Below are 18,117 nucleotides of genomic sequence, written 5' to 3'. Positions count from 1 at the left end.
AAATTGACTCTTTAGTGAACAGCACTTCATGCATTTGATATTGCCTGGCAACTGCAGAAAACCCACTTCTTGTGGTCGTCCTCAGGATGAGGAGCGAGGACAGTTTGGGTGGTGGAGACGAAGAGGAAGGATGTAGGACGTATTAACCATAATAGCGCTGTGTGATTTAGGTTGCTGTCTGGCTTGCCTCCAGGCAGTGAGCAAAATTAAAGCCCAGAAAATCGGATTACGCAGTCCCTGGGGGTGGGATGCCCAGTAGCCAGCTGATGAGCGCTCATCTACTTTTAGCTGTATTGTGCACAGCGAGCGCTGCTGCTGGTTTGGAGGCCAATTTATTAACAATTATTGCTCGTTAGTGTTGCTTCCTGCTCGCGAAAGGGGGCTCAGTGGCTGAGACAATAGCCAGGGTCTATTGTTTTGCAATTATCACACATTGAGTGGAGGCAGTGGAGGATATGTTGTCTCTGAAGTCTCTGGATTTTCTTATTGCCAGTGTGCCGTGAGCACCACCAGTACCACGGACATCTGCGGTGCCAACTGAATCATAAATGTGTCATTAATTGGGTTTCTCTCTTAGATTATCTCACTTATCATCTGTATTGGGTAATGCAGTTAAATGTATGTACTCCAGGTCAGTGGGCTGTGATGATATAGGAAGACGAGCTGAAATGATGAAATTCCAGTCTCTTCGTTGCAACTAACAGCAAATTTGCATTAAACAGAAAATTGTGAAAAATACCCATAACAATTTCCTGAGGCCCAAGATGATGTCATCCGATAGCTTATTTTGCCCAACCGACTCTTCCAGACTAAAGATGGGAGGTTGATTATCACATATGACACAGAGAAGCAGCAAAATCGGACACATAGACTCAGACCACCCACGATCAGAATATTTGGTAATTTTTCTTTTTCTTTCCTAATTCCTCTATTAAGATATGAGGAAACCTATGTAAGAATCAACACTCATTATTAATTGATCTCTCTGATTGAAAAGTCCAAAACACAAATATATTTGTGTTATATACATGATATAAAATATAGAAAAGCCGAAAGATCTCTTTTAAGATGCTGGAAACCAAAATGATGTGATGCATATCGGCATTATGTGATTTCATGGTATCTACAGCCTGATCTCTCCTTGACCGATGTGATGCCTTATTTCCATCAGAATTAGACACACCGTGACAACACATCCTCCACTTATGAAGCAGATACGCTCTCATCTGTTGTCGGCAGGTTTACCCATCAGCCACAGAAGCTCTCCTCTGCCGGTGGCGTGCCGTCCCAACGCAGTCCTCCCTGGCCGGGCTCCTCGCAGGAGCTGCTCACACAAAGGAGCTTATTGTATAACTGTCTCACTGTTAATGAACCGGCGCTCTCACACTCCTCCCTCTCGTCCTGTCCCCTCCCCTGCCTCCACCTCCCTCATGAATACGACAGCGCTCGCCCTCATTATTCATGAGCTGGTATCGGAGTGGTCATGTGCGCCGAGGCTGAGGAGGGAAAAAAAAGGGGGGAGTGTCTCAGTGAGCGAGAGTCACAACTCCGGCGTGCGAGTGTGTGCATGAGAGGAGAGACCAGACGCACTGGCTGATGCTGAGACGGCTGCTGCTGCTTGTGCCGCACCGTTCACATCTGAACCTTCATCAGTGCGACGCAGCTGGAGCTCTCTGTTCCCTCGGAGCTGAGGCCGTCTGTGACTGAATGTGTGAATGGGAATGCCTGAGAGAGATGCTTGCTAAGGAGTGACTGATGAGAACCAGCGCTCCGGTGTGGAGGGTGACCCCCCGTGTCCGTACCAGCACCGCTCGGGGAGAATTGGACGCCTGGCGTTTCCACGACTACTATAATGGGCTGCAATCTGTGCACTTTACAGAAACGCGAGGAACACTACAAGCTGCTGTACGAGATTGCACAGGTGAGCAGAGGCACGGCCGACTCCGGCATCGACCGGGCGCGTTCTTGTGTGTGATCCATTATGTGTGCGAGACGGGGGCTTTATATGAATGAGGGATTAGTACACGGAATGAAAGTGAGGCATCGTATTGGCGCGAGAGAGGCTTCTTACTCGCGAGCAGATGTGCTTTGAGTAATGAGCCGTTGCTTAGAGAGCAGCTAGTGTGCGGCTCATTCATCCTGCTGGAGGAGCTGTGCTGAGGGCGCAAGTTTTTTTTTTTATTCTTATGAGACAAGCACGTGAGTACATGGTGCACCTTTCATGCCTTTCCGAGTCCATGAAAGGTGTTCAGATTGTGTCATCCGACGCATTTGGCCGTTCGTTAAAAGTTTTCTCTCTCTGCACTTCTGGTGGCACTGTGAGAGAGTTCAGTGATGTGGCAGCTGATGGTTTTTGACTTCATGGTTAAACTGTTGATCTTATGGTTTTGTTCACAGCACACGCATAAAGAAAAAAGTCTATGCAACTCTTGCAGCTTCAGATTCAATCTCGCTTTAAGACGACTGATGCTACTGCAGGATAATCTTTCATTTTTTTAATGAGAAATCCATTCTCTGGCCTCATACAGTCCTGGGTATGTAGAGCGAGGATAGAGAGACAAGCAGAGGACAATAGGGTCTCAAAGGCCGAGGGGGAAGAAGAACAGAGAAACAAGGACTCACCCCACCACCTCCAGTCCCCCCCCATCAGCCTTCTTCAGGGTGTCAGTATTAACTGTGAAGCTCAGTGTCTCCTGGAAGTGGAGTTGTGCTCAACCCCCTTCGAATAACGCCTGCCTTCACGCCACTGTGATCACAGCCTCCTTAGCTGTTTTATACAACCATCCTGAGCATTAATTAGACGTGGAATGTCTCTCTTTACCCTTGTGGAGCGACGGAGGAGAAGAAGCGAGGTGATGGTGGGGGGGGGGAGTGAATTAGGCTGGGTTAACCGTTTGCTTGATGCTTTCAGCTCACGTCCAACTTGAGAGCCCCTCACAAACTCCGGCGACGCACAGTGCCAGAAGGATTTGAATCTGCATGAGTGATAGTAGCAGCGTGTGCTGCAAGCGTCTAGATCAGCAGAGAACGAGGAGGCTGCGTTCACTAATGGTCTTTTTTAATATCGGCAAACACAGGATTGTCTAGAGACCGCAGAGGATGAGCAGGTAGCCACTGTGTACGTCTCAGAAGTGCCATAAAAAATAGTGCTGTGTTGGTGCTCATTTCTCTCCGCACCAGTCCCTAACGACTCCGTTCCTCCCGGTTTAGCGAGGGGAGGATCAGTATCAGCCAAGTGGGTCGGTCTCCAGGGCACACTCGCTGTTGACAGGAGCTCTCCGACATGTCTGTCCACCCACTGTTACGGTGAGCTGGTTCAGGCAGGAGCTGCAGCATCAGCACCCACGTTCTGATCACCACTGTGGGAGGGCAGGCGGGAAGGATGAAGAGCACGAGGGATAAAGACTGGGATGGAGAATAGAGAGTGTATGCCGTTAAAGATGCATTTGGCAGAGAAAGGGCTATGGGGAGGGGGAAAGGGGGTAAAAGGGAAATTAAGGGAAAGGCGAAGCATCATTAACACACGCAGGGGGACAAAGAGAAGATAAAAAAGATGGGAGAGGAAATATCTTTTTGGCTTGTAAAAGAACTTTCACCAATTAAAAAACAACATACGTCATAGAGTACCACCTCTTCTCGCAGTCATACAAACACATTCCTGCACACCCTCACACATCTCCACGGAACAAAGCAGTGTGCATCCTCGGCAACAGCAGCAAACACACGGAAACGGCAACACGGCTTGCATGAATAAAAAAGGAAGACAGACGGGGAGTCTCCTTTCAGAAGCTGTGCTTTCCTCGCAGCTACAGAAGTGTGTGTCTCTGTGGTCAGGAGAAGTGTGTTGTGACAGCGGCACCGCTCGCCACTCGCACCAACACACTTCACCGTCTCTTTTACATATTCTGTTTCACCTGCCTTGCTCGCTCAGCTCCTCCCTGCTCGCTCTTTTTATACAAATGTGCGCACGCACGCACGCACGCACACACACACACACACACACACACTCACCACTCCGCTCTGAATGTGTGTATGCAAATGAGGCACAAGTGGTTCTCTGCTGGTGTCACGGCGTGACCGACCGGCCTTCCTGATTCGGGGAGCAGGAGTCAGTCACAGTGGTTGGTCAGACACCTCCCTCCCCCTCCCCTTCCCCTCGCAACCCTGAAACAATTTTGACTCTCTCCCCGCTGGCCTGACCCCTGTAGCTGTGGGAGATTTATGACCGGTTGGCTCCCTCACTCTCTCTACACCCCCCCCCCCCCCCCCCCCCCCCCCCCCCTTCCCCTCTGTTCTCACGGCTGCGGGTGTCCTGCATGGAAATGTGCTCACCTTCCTCAGCTGGCCTGCAAAGCTATCACACACGGCTGACATTTTTTTGTATTCATTGAATCAGCTTTCTCGCCAGGACAAGAAAGCCTGGCCCTTATTTTTCTGACTTTGCAGACCTTTGCTTTGTAATCTTAATTCCTACAATTGATCATCCCTTGGTTTATCTGTCTTTCTATCTGTCTCTCGTTCTCTTTTTATTTTATTATTCCTCTGCTCTCTCATCTCCTTTGATTACATTTGTTTCAACCTTTGCTCCAGGCTGCTCTCTGCTCAATCCCATGCCTGTTAACCTCCCACTGATTGTCCTCTGTGCGGACGAGAAGAACTACAGACGCGTTCTTCCTCATCTTCGGTCAGCAAGGATGAAACCTCGTTGGACCTCTTTGACCTGAAATCCAACAGCTCCTTCGCCGGGGTTGGACAGACTGGTACACCTTGCACTCTCTCCGCCAGACTGCAGGCCATCTCTGCAGACAATAACATACTGTGGTCGATTCGCTTTGTGATCTGGCAGGGCTTTGAAATCCCCGTTGTGTCCGCGAGCCCCCCTCCGGAGTGTCACACATTGTCTGTGCACCGCTGAAGCCCAGTGATGTGTGGCTTTTTGGGGGCTAATTAGCAGGATGGCAGATGTTGATGAGAGGAACGGCGCAGCGTCGCTGCGTTTATGTAGCAAGGATGAGATGATTTTTTGCAGTCTGCAAGTGTGTTGGTGCATTAATGGTCTGAAATGTGTTTTGACAAAAACCCTTTTTGCAAAATTGTGATCAAAACAAAAGGGACCCAAAGGGAATGTAGGTGTCAAAACTCAAAACAGTTAGCGATGATGTTAACTAAGCCACCACTGGGCCCCAGCAGCAGACAGCTACTCTCAATGTTGCGGGGTAGTGAATTTCATTTCCCACCGTGCATGCACAAGGTATAGAGCCTCCATATTTCACTATCCTGTTTTGTAATTTTCCAATGAGCTGGGGTTTCTTTTCTGTTCCTAGAGGTTTGTGGGTGGCGTAGTCAGTTTTTCAAGTTTTGTTAGACAGGAGCAGAATCTCTCCTCGCTGAATTTGAGGAATAAATGGAAAGCAGCTTCCCAGCTCAATGAGGCACAGCAGCCCTGATAACTTGCTGATGCATATGAATGTGAATGAAACACACACACACACACACAAGACTGTAAAAGCAGATAGCTGTGTTCATGAATTTTAGAATTTGACAGCGCTCACGGGGTCGACTGTAATGGAGTCTCAGGGTTTTAGCCATGTCGTGTTGAGCGATGTCACCAGGTTGACAGGACGGGACGGACGGGGGTGAAATGAAGCAGCGCTGGAATTCATTTGTTCCTGGGGGTGGAGGTGGTTCCCAGGGGCTTGGTCCTGCTGTTGTGGGCCGTGCGCTCCTTTCTTCGTAGTAGCACCAGATGTGAAACCTGTGGACCGCAGCAGGTCTGAGGAGGACACAGCTGACTTGCTGCCGCCTCTGCGACAACCGCTGGCCATGTGTGTAATGGATATGCACTCAGCGAAAGGTTGAGCTGCTATCACAAGAGCCAGGCATTCTGGGATAGGTTTGCAAGCTGTACTGGGCTTCTGGGATCACATGCAGAAAGCCTGCACGCACAAGAGTCTACATTTGTGTGAGCAAGGGCATTAGTTTTAAATGTAACATATAAAGAGGGAAAGGGTTTATTTTAGGCAGCGAAGGTTGTGAAAGTTCTTCTGCATAGACAACATAGGACTGCGCCATATGGCCATAGGTGTTATCCAGATGAGAATGAGAAGTTATCAATAATTATCAGAATACATGTTGTATCATTAAGTCAGATTTTTGCTCCTGAGTGAAGGTGGTGGTTTTAAACTCTTTAGGGGCAGAGATGAACAAATACTTGCTCAACAAATCTGAGGTAGAACATTAGGACTAATTATTAATTACACATCCTCACCATGCTTGCACAACGCATAAGAAATTTGTCAATATATATTGACCTTTCGTTACATAACTCTAGACGCAGTTTTCTGTCCTGTACAGTTGAACTACGGAAACATGAGATTTTCACCACATGAGGCTAAAAGAATTCACAATAATGAGATCAACTTTGTTTTTTTGCTTCTTGTTCAGCAAAATATTACAAAATACCTACAATGTTGGATTGTGTTAATTATTGAGGAGGTGCTCAGTTATTAACAAAATAATAAAATTTTTGCAGTATGAATATTTTATCAATATAGATAAAACAGATATCCCAGATATCATCACCACCGGTATCACAGAACCTCTGCTTTACATTGCTTTACAATTTCAGTCGATTGACAGAAAAGTAATGAGCAACTTTTTGATATGCCGTTGTTGGTGTGATTGGGTTTCGGACAGTCGGTTGGTCAAAATAAGACATTTGAGGCACGTTGGGCTTTAGGAAGGTTTCATGGAAATTTTCACCGTTTGGTGATGTCCTACAGACCAAACATTGCTAAACGAATCTGCAGGACATTATGGGCCTACTGTGAAAAGAAATAGAAATATCAATCCTCCCAAATTCACTGTTTTATGATGTGCCTGTGATGGCTCCGATGGTGCATTAAGACTGTTGAACCTCTCTCACCCCCACCAACACATCTTCAGCACTGACGCTGAGACAGTACGCTTCAAATGCTCTCATCCATCTTCTTGTCCCATTATGTTTTTTTGAAGGATGTCCCTCAGCCATTAAAATTGATAGGAGTGCACAAAGGGGGGGTGGGGGGGGGGGGGGAGACGCGCTGCTTGATTGATCTTGCATCCACCCAGGAAAGATTAGCCCGATAAATAATGCGGGTCCTCTTTGCCAATTTTAGAAATTTTCCAAGCAATACGAAGATCCTGATTAGATGAAAAGATGGATACATTCACAGTTCGGTTGTGTGTTATGAAGAACCATATTCCTGAGTCAGACCCACTCCCATCACCAGTTCCAGTTTCTGTGCTTCATCCCACACCTTCTGAGCAGAGGCCTGCTCTCTCAGCCAACCATGTTTGACTACAATACAAATGGATTCCTCTGAGCTTTCTCCTCTGTCTGTCTCTGGGTTTCCATAGCCTGAAATTGTGATCTAAATATGCTGAGATGATCTTTTTCCACTTATGCTGTTTAGTAATAAGCTGTATATATATATATTTCTTTACTGTACAGCTCCCCTCTGTGTCTCAAGCTATTTCCACACTTAACAGTTTGAAGGTGCTACAGAGTGCGTTGCGTAACTGCCTCACGCCGACTGTATAATTGGAAAATCATAGTCTAATTCTGCGTGAATCCCCACATCCAATTGCTTGACTGCTCCTGGATTGCAATGGTTTGTTTTTTAAACACTCTGTTGTGTTAGATAAGGGGCAATAAAAAAGGGAAGTTAAAAAGGAGAAGAAACAAAAGCTCATCCTCACCACGATCACACGTTTGGGCCCTGACGTGCGCTCTACTCCGCGGATACAGATGATGTCACATTTGCCACAAGACATGAAGTCAATGGGTTTTTATCAGTCAGTCCACTTAATCTCAGCGTGGAGGAGCAGAGGGGATTCAAGAGGGAGCTGATGAATTGACCTTTTCCTTATCATCTGTTTCTTATCTCAATAAGAACCTGACTGACCTTTTCAGCCACGCATCAACTCCAGACCCCCTCGTCTGCTCACACTTTTCCAGCCCAACGTGAACATTGCCTCTCACCTATGTGCTTCCATCCTTATCAATTTCTTTCATCTCACTCACAGTTAATGCCAAGAAGGAGCCACACACAAAAAAATAAAACCCCATGGCATACCATTTTCCCCCAGGAACCAAATCTGTGTATCGGAGAACAACTTTCTCTCCGTCTCACTCCTTGGTCTTTGTACTTGTTTGGCTTTTTTCTGTTCTAAGGCGAGGTTTGTGACGGAACGTCATGTACGTGCACACAAACGACAGGAAACCAATTACAAAAGCAAAGAAAGTCCTGGAGATTGTCATAATCATTCACCTCCCTTTGTTTTCCCTTAAAAGCAAAATGATTCCATCACCTCATTAATGCATTGGGATGAGAGTAATCTCTCTCTGGGTAAATCTCAATTTGGCGAATGAGGATGACATCAGCGTGGTGTCATCGGTGAGTAATATTGAGCCCTGTCTTGGTGCATGTTTGACTTTCACATGCTCGTCGTGATCAAAGGCCGTCAACTTCAATCAGACTGGTGGAAAGACGGAGAAAATGAACTGCATGCCTGAGTATCTCTACGCCAATCCCCAGTGAGCCAGCGCGCCTGTTTAATGAATCGAACCCTGTATCAGATGACTCGTTGGTGTGTGTGTGAGTGCGTTTGTTTGTGTGTAGTATATATATATATATATACATATATAGTATTTCTGTCCTACTCCTTTTGTTTGTCACCATATCTCTGGCAGTAAACAAAGGACAAAGGAGGCATATTTTACTGCCCCCATCATTATTAGCCATGACTTGTGTGACTCAGAACATGACATTATGCATTTTAAAGCAGCTCCTCTGGCATGTGCATGCATGACCGTGTATGAAAATATGACAGTGTGTGTGTGTGTGCACAGAAAATGTGTGTATATGCACAAAATAGTTTTGTGAGGCTTTTCTAAACTGTTTTGTGTCTGTGCTTAATTGCTTTAAGTGTGTGAGCGCGAGCGCGAACAGTCCTGACAGCTTGTGGTTTTCACTACAAACACTGGTAAAAACAAAGAACTCTGGGAGACACAGAGGGCTGTGCAGCTGCATCCAGGGTGCCTCTTAGCTGATTATCTCTGTTTAAGCAGACAGAAGGGCCCTCATTAATTTATTGCCATTCATGAGAACGCAGCCTCCCTTCTCCTCCCAATTAGTTGGGGATTGTAGTCTGGGAGAGGAAGAGGATTTCTGCTCGAAAAACGTTCTATATATGCAACAGCCATTACAACTATAATAAAAAGAAAGTTATGTACCTCTGAAATTCCAAGGCCTTGAAAGCTCATTTATTCCCCACCAGAAAGCTTGTATTGAGTAACGTGATCCCGCATAGACTCAAAACTTTCTGCCAGAGCCAAAAAGGATTTGATGATGTCAAATGGGAGATCTCTTTCTTTCTTGTTCGTCTGTGATTTGAAGAAAGCAGGGCTCGGTATACTCAGTATTCAATTAGTATTATGATAGTTGTGAGATTATTTGTTTTTTTGCCAGTGTCCCTAGAGTGTTTCTTTTCTCTCTGCAGCCTGCTGACTTTCTTGTCTGTATTTTATCCTTTTTCTCTGTCAGCCACTGACAGGCTCTATTAGATAAGACCTCTTCTTGATATTCGGCAACAAATTCATAAGAAAACATTAGGTGGAGTAGGGAAGTGTTAAACTGTCAATCAAATCTGAGTAAACCGCACCCATACAGTCCAGGTATGGCAGATGTTTTCAGTGTTAAACTTGGGATAATTTCTCTCTTTTTACCTTGAAACTGTTGCTCATTTAGTCATGAATGAGCAAACCCTTGAACGTTTTAAATCAAATTTTCAGATGAATGATTTAATGATGTCAATATTTCTCCGGTTTAACTCTTAGTGAAAACACTGATAGATATGTGAAACATAAACTTCAATTCATTTAATCAGCTGGATTTGCTCAACATTGTGTGTATTGAGTATATCATGTGGCCATACATATCACTGAAAGCTAAATGTAGCATCATTAATTAAAATCTATATCCTGGCTGGCTTCATCAAACTGACAAAGATATATATATATATATAAAAAAAAATCCTATTTCTCACTTCTCAAGTGACAGTGACAATACAGTATATGAATATCTTCATGTATGTGTGAATCAGAGATCAGCATTATTGTGAGTGTTTCAGGCCTCCTCTCTCACGGCTCCTCTTTCCCAGAGAGAACCTGACAAAACACCCCGACTCTCTCTTATCTGTACCGTACAATGTGTTCAGCGTCCAGCCTCCCCTCATCCGTAAGATATCAGCCCCCACATCGACGCTGACATTTGGAGAAATGGGATGGTGTCAGGGGCAGGGGCTGCCCGCGTGATCTATAGCTGATAAAAAACAGGTGACAAAGCCTCGAGTTCTTTTGGTAGAGGCTTTCAGTGACGCCCCCTTTCACTATTCGTCTTTTACTCTCCCGCTCTCCTTTTCTTACATTGCTCTCACTTCTATACTTCAACCTCTCCTGTGAGTCCACGGGGCGTGGGACGTCTGTGACAGGTGTGTGTGTGCTTGCGTGTGTGTGTGGAGGACTGGCACTGGCATAGGTCAGGAGATCAGTGCGTGTCTGTGTAGGGGGTGTGGCGGAGGGGTGGGTATGGGGTGACACAAAGCCCCCCCGGGTGAGGCAGCCGTGCTGCGTGTCACTCGGCAGGTCAGCCGGCGCCCCCTGCAGCTCCCGTGATAAGCCCGGGCTGACAGCCGTTTGATGGGGAGGGTGACACACACACACACACACACACACACCTCCCTGCTCCACAGCTCGCATGGCCAGACCCTGTGGGGGAAAGCGATAAGATGCTCCGTGAACGCGGCGGCTGCAGTTACATTAGCGATCTAACGGTCATTCCTTGGGGCTCCCATCCAAAGCAGTCCTATAAGGAAGCATGTTATTAGCTGTAGTACGATAGCTGGACAACAAGCCTGAAGCTGTTTTCTTAAATAAAGCCTGTATTACCGTTTCTGGCGAGCGGAGCCGTGGCTTCATTGTTGCTGCCGCAGTCACACTGACACACTGACACAGTTTCAAAGGTCCTGCTTTTAATGAGCTGCTTTGGCAATAAGAACGTCACAATGGCTTTTTCTTTTTTTAAACCTCCAGCCTTCCTGGAACGAAATCGATGTCTCATCAATGTGGGGCGAGTTCCAGTCGACACCTCAGTGTTAATGTAATTTAATTGGATTGCAGAGTCTATTCAAATGTCCAGTGGCATTAGAATTTGAAGTAAGCGGGTCAGTGGCTTAATTCATTTGCAGGGAATGTTTCAGATGAGAGGAGCTTGTGAAATGCTAACCACCCAGTGCTATTTTTAAAATTAAGAGAAGAAGATTATTTTTTACAACACAACACATTGTTGTGACACAACAGCTAGCAGAAGTTCACAGTAGGAAGTAGATGCAATCTTTGCGAGGTTGGAACGGTGACCGCGCGCTCTCCCCCGCAGCACTGGAGTCGACCCAGCACCTCCCACACAACAACCCAGATCCTCTCACAGTCAGGCCTCCTTCCTCGCTGCCTCAACACGAGCAGGCAGACTGACGCGCCGAGGAGGGGGCCACCTGCCGCATACAGCTCCTTCTTCCATTCAGAGACCAACGTTGGTGAAAGCTTGAAAATGTGTCGACGAAAAGCCCTGAAATACTCTTGTGCGATCTCCAGATTTGCAGTTTGATCTGCATCCTCATAGAGTTGCCAGCCAAGAAAAAAAGTTTTGACCTGCCATGAATAATTCATATTCTTTTTGTCCGATGAGTCTCATCCGCAGCAGTTCACATTTCAAATCACACAGTTGTTACCATTGGGTCATAACTCACCAGGGCCACTTCAGTAAGCTCAGGCTCATCACAATAAATCAGGTACCGCTATCACCACAGTGGATTTGATGCGAGTTAACCACGAAGAAGTCCGCAACACAAGTCACGAAAATTGGACACATGTAGTGTCCGAAGCAAATTAGGTCTGATATTTCATGTCCTTATTTTTGATTTTGATAAAACCAAAAGTGTGAAAGACAAAGCATCATTTCTTTGAGGAGTGTAATAACAAACTGATTTTGAATTTTGGGATTTTTGATTTCCCATTGAATTAAAAAAAAAAAAACATTGATACATGGATTCTGTATCTACACTGCGATGCACCTGGACTTGAAGACATGTTTGACATGTACACACTGTTCTTTCACTCTCCATTTGCAAAGATCTAACTGTGGATAAACTTAATTTGAGTCTGAGGCGGTGCAGAGTCTCTCTTTGTCAGACTGACTGTCCTGTGGGGTAAATTGTCTGTGAGAGAGAGAGCCATGGCTCAAGAGAGAGGAGACAAAGACTGGATGTCAGGGGAGCGTTGAGTGGTAGTCTATTAGTGTCACTGGCACGTCACTAACTCTGAGAGTCATCGGTCCATGTCAGCTTCTCTCCGCCGCTTGTCAAATGAAGGAGTGGGAGTGGCTGCTGTCATCATACAGACATGCTGAGACACACTTGCTGAAAAACCCATGACTCTCAGTGAGTGATCGGTGCCAGAGGAGCAACCTGAATTCTTAAATCTCCCTTCAGCCAAACAAAGCAAATTACGCTGTTATTCCAACGCGAACAAGGTTTTGTGATTCATGCACGTTATATACACTGCATATGGCTGCTTGAGAGGTCTGATATTGACTGGGTGGGGGGGAAGTGAATTTGATTTAAAAACAGTGCTCTCCTCAGAGGCGTGCCTTGGAACCAAAGGAGCCTGAGGGAAGTGCACAGGAGTAATCGATACAGGAATGTCTGTTTTTATACACCAAGTGCATTTTAGTTTGTGAATTAATCAATATCTGTGCATGTTTTGAGAGAGAGGGAAAAGGGGGGGGGGGTGAGGATGGGATACCTCCACCACCTGAGGGCTTCTACTCCTCAGGGAACTGACAGGATGCTGTATAACAAAAAAGGACAAGGAGCAAGGAGAAAGCTCCCACTTGACACGTGTGTGTGTTTGCGTGTCTGTGTTGTCTCGAGAGGCGAGGGCAAGTGCGTGTCTCTCCACCAGATTTCCCTGCTCTAGGGAGAGAGTTGTATTTCAGGAAACAAGGAGTCTGGAAATATCCCAGTTGCTTGGGGACAATCTATCACACTTGTTTGCGGGGGGTTTTTGTATAGGGATGGATTTTGCAGTTTTCCTCTTGGCCTTTGTCTGACAAGTCAACAGCCCACACCTCAGTGAGGGCCCCGGATAAATTTAAGAAATACTCGTCTTTGTGTGCCTGAAAAAGGCCACTCGAAGCTGAAGCTGGCAACAGTGGAAAAACCTTTGTCTCGCACATGGAACTGTAAATAAAGCAGATGTTGCAGTCATGATTGATGGAAAGCGCACTAAAACAACAAAAATAGATTCGTACCAAAAGGAGGGTATATAATTGTATTATATTGGTACACAGTGGCATGTAGGATAAAGCTGAAATTAGAATGTATGGACTGCAAGATTCAATAGCTGCAACAGATAATTGATTAATCAATTAGCAATCGACTAAAAAGTCATTTTATGACATTTTATGGACCACAGATGCTTCTGTGCTAATAATCCATTAATGGAGAAAACAATGGACAGATTAATCGATAATGAAAATAATCGTTAGTCGCAGCCCGACAGGAATCATGTTCTGCTTTTCTATTGAACAATCGTAGAGTGAGTTGTGAAAGCCGACCACCTGTGTGATTATAACACAGGGATTTTCCCCAGCACTTTCAGTGTAACACTTGCGTTGGCTCTAAATTTAGAAAGTAGGTGAGAGTAGAGTTTATCATCTCAAGTGACAAATCCTGGCTGTAGCATGTCCTGGCAAAAATTGACAAAGCAGCATATTTATTAATGAATCCTGTATCTGCGGGATGCACAGGTGGGTTCATTTGCAAGTCAATTATAGACACTTCTTCTTTAAAATATATATATTAGATACATGCAAACATATAATATATCAACTCATATTTCTTGAATATACATTAGGTGGAAGACCATATATTGCTGTAACTGCATTTTCACAGATACCTTTTGGAGAATTAAGGAGATTTGAGCTGCACAGAGCCTTTAAGAAAATATAGTATGAAGCAAGAGCCACTGACCTTTAGTTAACACATTATATTTTGTTTGTTTAATCCCTACGCAGAAAGAAATGTCAAAGTAGGAACTCCATGCCGCTAGTAAGTCTTTGTAATTTTAAAACAGTTTCCCCCTTCAAGTCTTTATACTGAGCAAGTTATCTCATGGCGAGGAAAAAAAAGTAGTCGAACTGCACCTTTAAAAATGAATGGATGTTGGGGTGGTGGTTGGACACACGCAGTATTCGACTTCAACATTTGGTCTCCAACCAACAATTAACCATGACAGCAATTTTTTCCGTGAACAAAACCATGACAATAAACCTCTAGTGATATGACCAAGTAGTTTATGTGTGTGGCGTGTAATCTTAAAACTATCGATGCTGCAGTTTGAGATAACTCTCACGTGGATCATTTTGTGTCGCTTGTGAAGATACAAAATTGTTTGCATTCATCTTTGTAGACAGCATAGACATTTGCTGCCAAAGACAAATCCAGTATAACCGGTGAGCAGTGCAGTTTAACTTGTTTACGACAAGACAGTTTGAAAAACAGGTGTAATTAATAACATTAAAAACGGCCCCACTTTAATTAGGTGTTCCACTTCTAGGGCCCTGAACTAGAACTAGTGCGCACGCTGACGCTCTAGAATGATTCAGTGGCACATCAAAATGAAACAGAGACATCATTCATTTATCTTAATAGTTAGACCTGTTTACCTGCAGCTGTCTCCAGGCGGAGAGGTGCGACTCAAGCACTCCCACAAGCCAATGTTCACTTTGTCTATAGCCTCAAACCGCATTCACTGTGCAGCCACTGAGCTCGGATCCTCCCGCGCTACATGTTTGTGTTCGGCACAGAATGAAATGCGTGAAACAGATTGAACGGGGAAACCTAAAAGTGCCAGATGTGAGCAGGCTTAAACAGGTTGCCCCGCTGCTGCTCGGGACCAATTAGCATTTGTCACCACCAACTTTCACCCTGCCACCGGTTTGTGTGTTTTGAACACAGATTTCTTTTTCACTCGCAATATGGTTCATATTTTATTAGCCTCTCTAATTGTCTCCATTCGCAGCCCTCCGCCGCCTGTTTCCAACTCATAGAATTGTTATCAGAAAAATCACAGTGGAGCAGACGCCTTGCTCCCGAGCAGTTGCGCTCATCTAATTATAAAACACTAGGTAAATGTTGAGCAGATGCCCTCCACTAATACTCCCCCTCCCCAACTCTCTGCCTTCCAATTGAGAGAGCCATTTGGTTTCATTCTAGTGTTACATTGGCTCCGCATGGAGCGGTGATCCTTGCCAAGCGGCTGCCGTGGTATAAATGAACGTAATCGCTTGCCAACGCAACTCACTGCCCGGCAGAAGAGAACAAAAGTGGTGCCCGACTTCTCAGCCCTCCGCTGCTTGGGCTGTCCAGTTTTGGAGCTTGTGTCTGCTCTGCAGTGAGAGGAGTGTGCTGGTGTCAGATGATGCCACGCTGCCCCCGTAAGGACTAATGGCTTCAGCGTCCTTGCGCCTTGCACTTGGCAGGGCTGTGCCACAATTAGGCATCTGCTAGTGGTGCAAGAGATGTAAGGAAAATAGAGAATAGAACAAAATAGACAGTGGGGAAAAGGGGGAGACGGAGAAAATGGGACCGTTTCCAGTTAATGTGGCAACATGTGACCTGGATGTTGCAGACCTTCACAGAGCAAACCTGGCGGTGCTCAAAAACAGCTTCCAGCTCATTAAATGGCTCTGTTGTAGTTTTTGTCTGCTGCACATATGTTGGTCCATGAACTGTCCTGTTTAATTTTTATTAATCTTTCCCTTGCTCGTTTTGTCACGTGGTTCAAATTGAAATGGTATTTTAGATCTGATTCAACCTCACCTCTCTTTCCAAAAGGTTATTATAAATTGTTCATAAATTGTCCATTTTTTAAAGTAACGCTTGCTGATGCAGACATGGGAGTCAATGGACGTTTGCTGGACGAGTTATCATGAACAGCAGTGCTATAGCTATGAACCTCAAAGGACGTACATCCCAGGAAACTTCCTGTGTGCAGTGTGCAGAGAACAACAGAGCAATTGAAATAGGAGCAGAAGCCTCGAAGATGGCTGTCCTCCTCCTTCCAGTATTCCCATCCTCCTCCAGGCTTCATTACCCCTCAACACACCACACACTCTGTGCGTGGCAGGCAGAGCAGCTGTCATTTGTGTTTGGCAGGAGCGTCTCTCCTCTCCACCACAGCCACAAGTGACCTGTTCCCTTCCACGAGCCAGGACAGATGACGAGCCCCGCTGCAGCCTGTGTGGTCCAGGTGTGGGCTCTGGGTATAAGCTTCATATGGATCCAAATCACGCCTGTGATTGCACCTAATCGCTGATTAAATTTTAATCTTCGCCTTGCAAGTTGCAGAGATGCTGCCGTGTTTGCTCCTGCATGTGTGCACCCTGGCCACATGGAGCATCCGCTACACATTAGGACAGAAGACCTGCCGTGGAATTAACCGTTGGTTCGAGGCAGATTGCGGTGGCGTTCCCCTCACATTATCCGGAATGAGAATAAATGAGCGGACTCTGGCATGAACAATCCTTTATTACACCTATTAGCGAGAGGGGCACGAGCCTTATGAAACAGGGGGACGCCAAAAATGCAGCACAGTCGTCACACACATGGCCTACTTATGGTTCCCATGACAGTGTGAAGACCCCCCCTGCCCCCACCGCCACCTCACTCGCATACCATTACCACATTACCAGCCTCCCATCCATTTGCGCAATCAGTGGATCCAGTACTGTCATCTGCGTGCTCCTCGTAATGTCAAAATATTGCCAAAAAAGTGCCAGCTAATAAGTGCGGCTCTGGAGCGCGTCCACCAGCTCAATATGTTCATCAACACAATCCCCGCCCCCCCCCCCCTCTTCTTTTAGAGAAAACTTCAATAGATGGCAGAATCATTAATCAGGGCCGTTGCTGCGTGTTGCCTGTAAATCATTCCCCTCATTCCTGGATGCACTCCTCACACAACAGCAGCACCATGTGTTCTTAATCAAGATCGGTTTGTTTGCTTTTTTTTTTTTTTTTTGCATACAGTACATTAAAAGTGCCAGGTGGACGACTTTTTCATTAATGTATCCTCCATCAAGAGCAGGGTAATGTTTCAGCTCATTTACGGTGCAAAGCTTCAGGTCATATAAACATGTTTTGACAGATGTTTCATTACGTTCAGAATAGACCCGCTGACATTGTTGTAATTTCTATTAGAGGTAACTTAATCCCTGCTGATATGCCCAATCTCGATGTAAGGACTCACCGGCCTTAGTTTTGTAGCTGCGTCATTAAAAACTCGTCCTGCAGTGCTCTAAAACAACGATTAATGAGCACATTTCTTGCAGTTGCTTGTCACTTGTAAGTAGATTTTCTTATAACTGTACTGCTAATACTGCTGATGGCGGTCAAAATGTGATGCCTGAGTCTGGAAAACTGGACAGACATGAAATTGTGGCCAAAGCCCAGCCCAGATCCATTGATAGTTCAACATCAAATCTTGGAAAAGCTGTAAATGATTAACCTTGGCACCATGTAAAATTAACAGTGGAGATGTAGCTCTCAGCTAAGCATGTTGTGGCGTTTTGCCTTAATTGGATAGTGACCATAGACTGTATATAACAATGGACATAGTTCCAGAAAGTGAAGTCGATGTGGAAGTGCCTGAAACCTGTATTCCCCCAAATGACCAGCAGAGGGCGACTCCACTGGTTGCTGAAAGAAGTCATTTTCTATAGAAGGCTGAGACAATGAGTACGTCTCATTTGCCAGTGAACATTTTCCTGAGAGACTGAGTTTATGGTCTTTCAAGTCTTCCTAAATTCAGCATGATGTTCATTTTATAAAACGATGGTCCAATTTAGAGGCTAAAATGCAGTTAGAGAACCAATGGGTGATGTCATGGTGGGTTTACCACTTGATAGTGAAAGTAGAGAGAGGCGATGGGAGGGGAGGGGAATGACTTGCAGTAAACGG

General features: G+C 45.5%; 1 protein-coding gene across 2 annotated transcripts in view; it reads left to right on the top strand.

Annotated features, from left to right (window-relative positions):
• LOC118315710 (PDZ domain-containing RING finger protein 4-like) overlaps nt 1-18,117 on the top strand; it is a 103,846-nt gene that overhangs the window by 57,481 nt on the left and 28,248 nt on the right. Inside the window, exon 1 of one of the 2 annotated variants that reach the window (XM_035643197.2) lies at nt 1,581-1,921. The exons of the other annotated variant lie outside the window; for it this stretch is intronic. Coding sequence (XP_035499090.1) covers nt 1,853-1,921 — 69 coding nt within the window. The 5' untranslated portion in view covers nt 1,581-1,852. Of the gene's footprint in view, nt 1-1,580; nt 1,922-18,117 lie in introns of those variants that run through there. 2 annotated transcript variants of the gene reach the window in all.

The sequence above is a fragment of the Scophthalmus maximus genome, chromosome 7 (genome assembly GCF_022379125.1).
Source record: "Scophthalmus maximus strain ysfricsl-2021 chromosome 7, ASM2237912v1, whole genome shotgun sequence".
In the NCBI taxonomy this organism is placed as follows: domain Eukaryota; kingdom Metazoa; phylum Chordata; class Actinopteri; order Pleuronectiformes; family Scophthalmidae; genus Scophthalmus; species Scophthalmus maximus.
The sequence above is the reverse complement of the archived record's forward strand: the minus strand, read 5'-3'. Positions and strand labels throughout refer to the sequence as shown.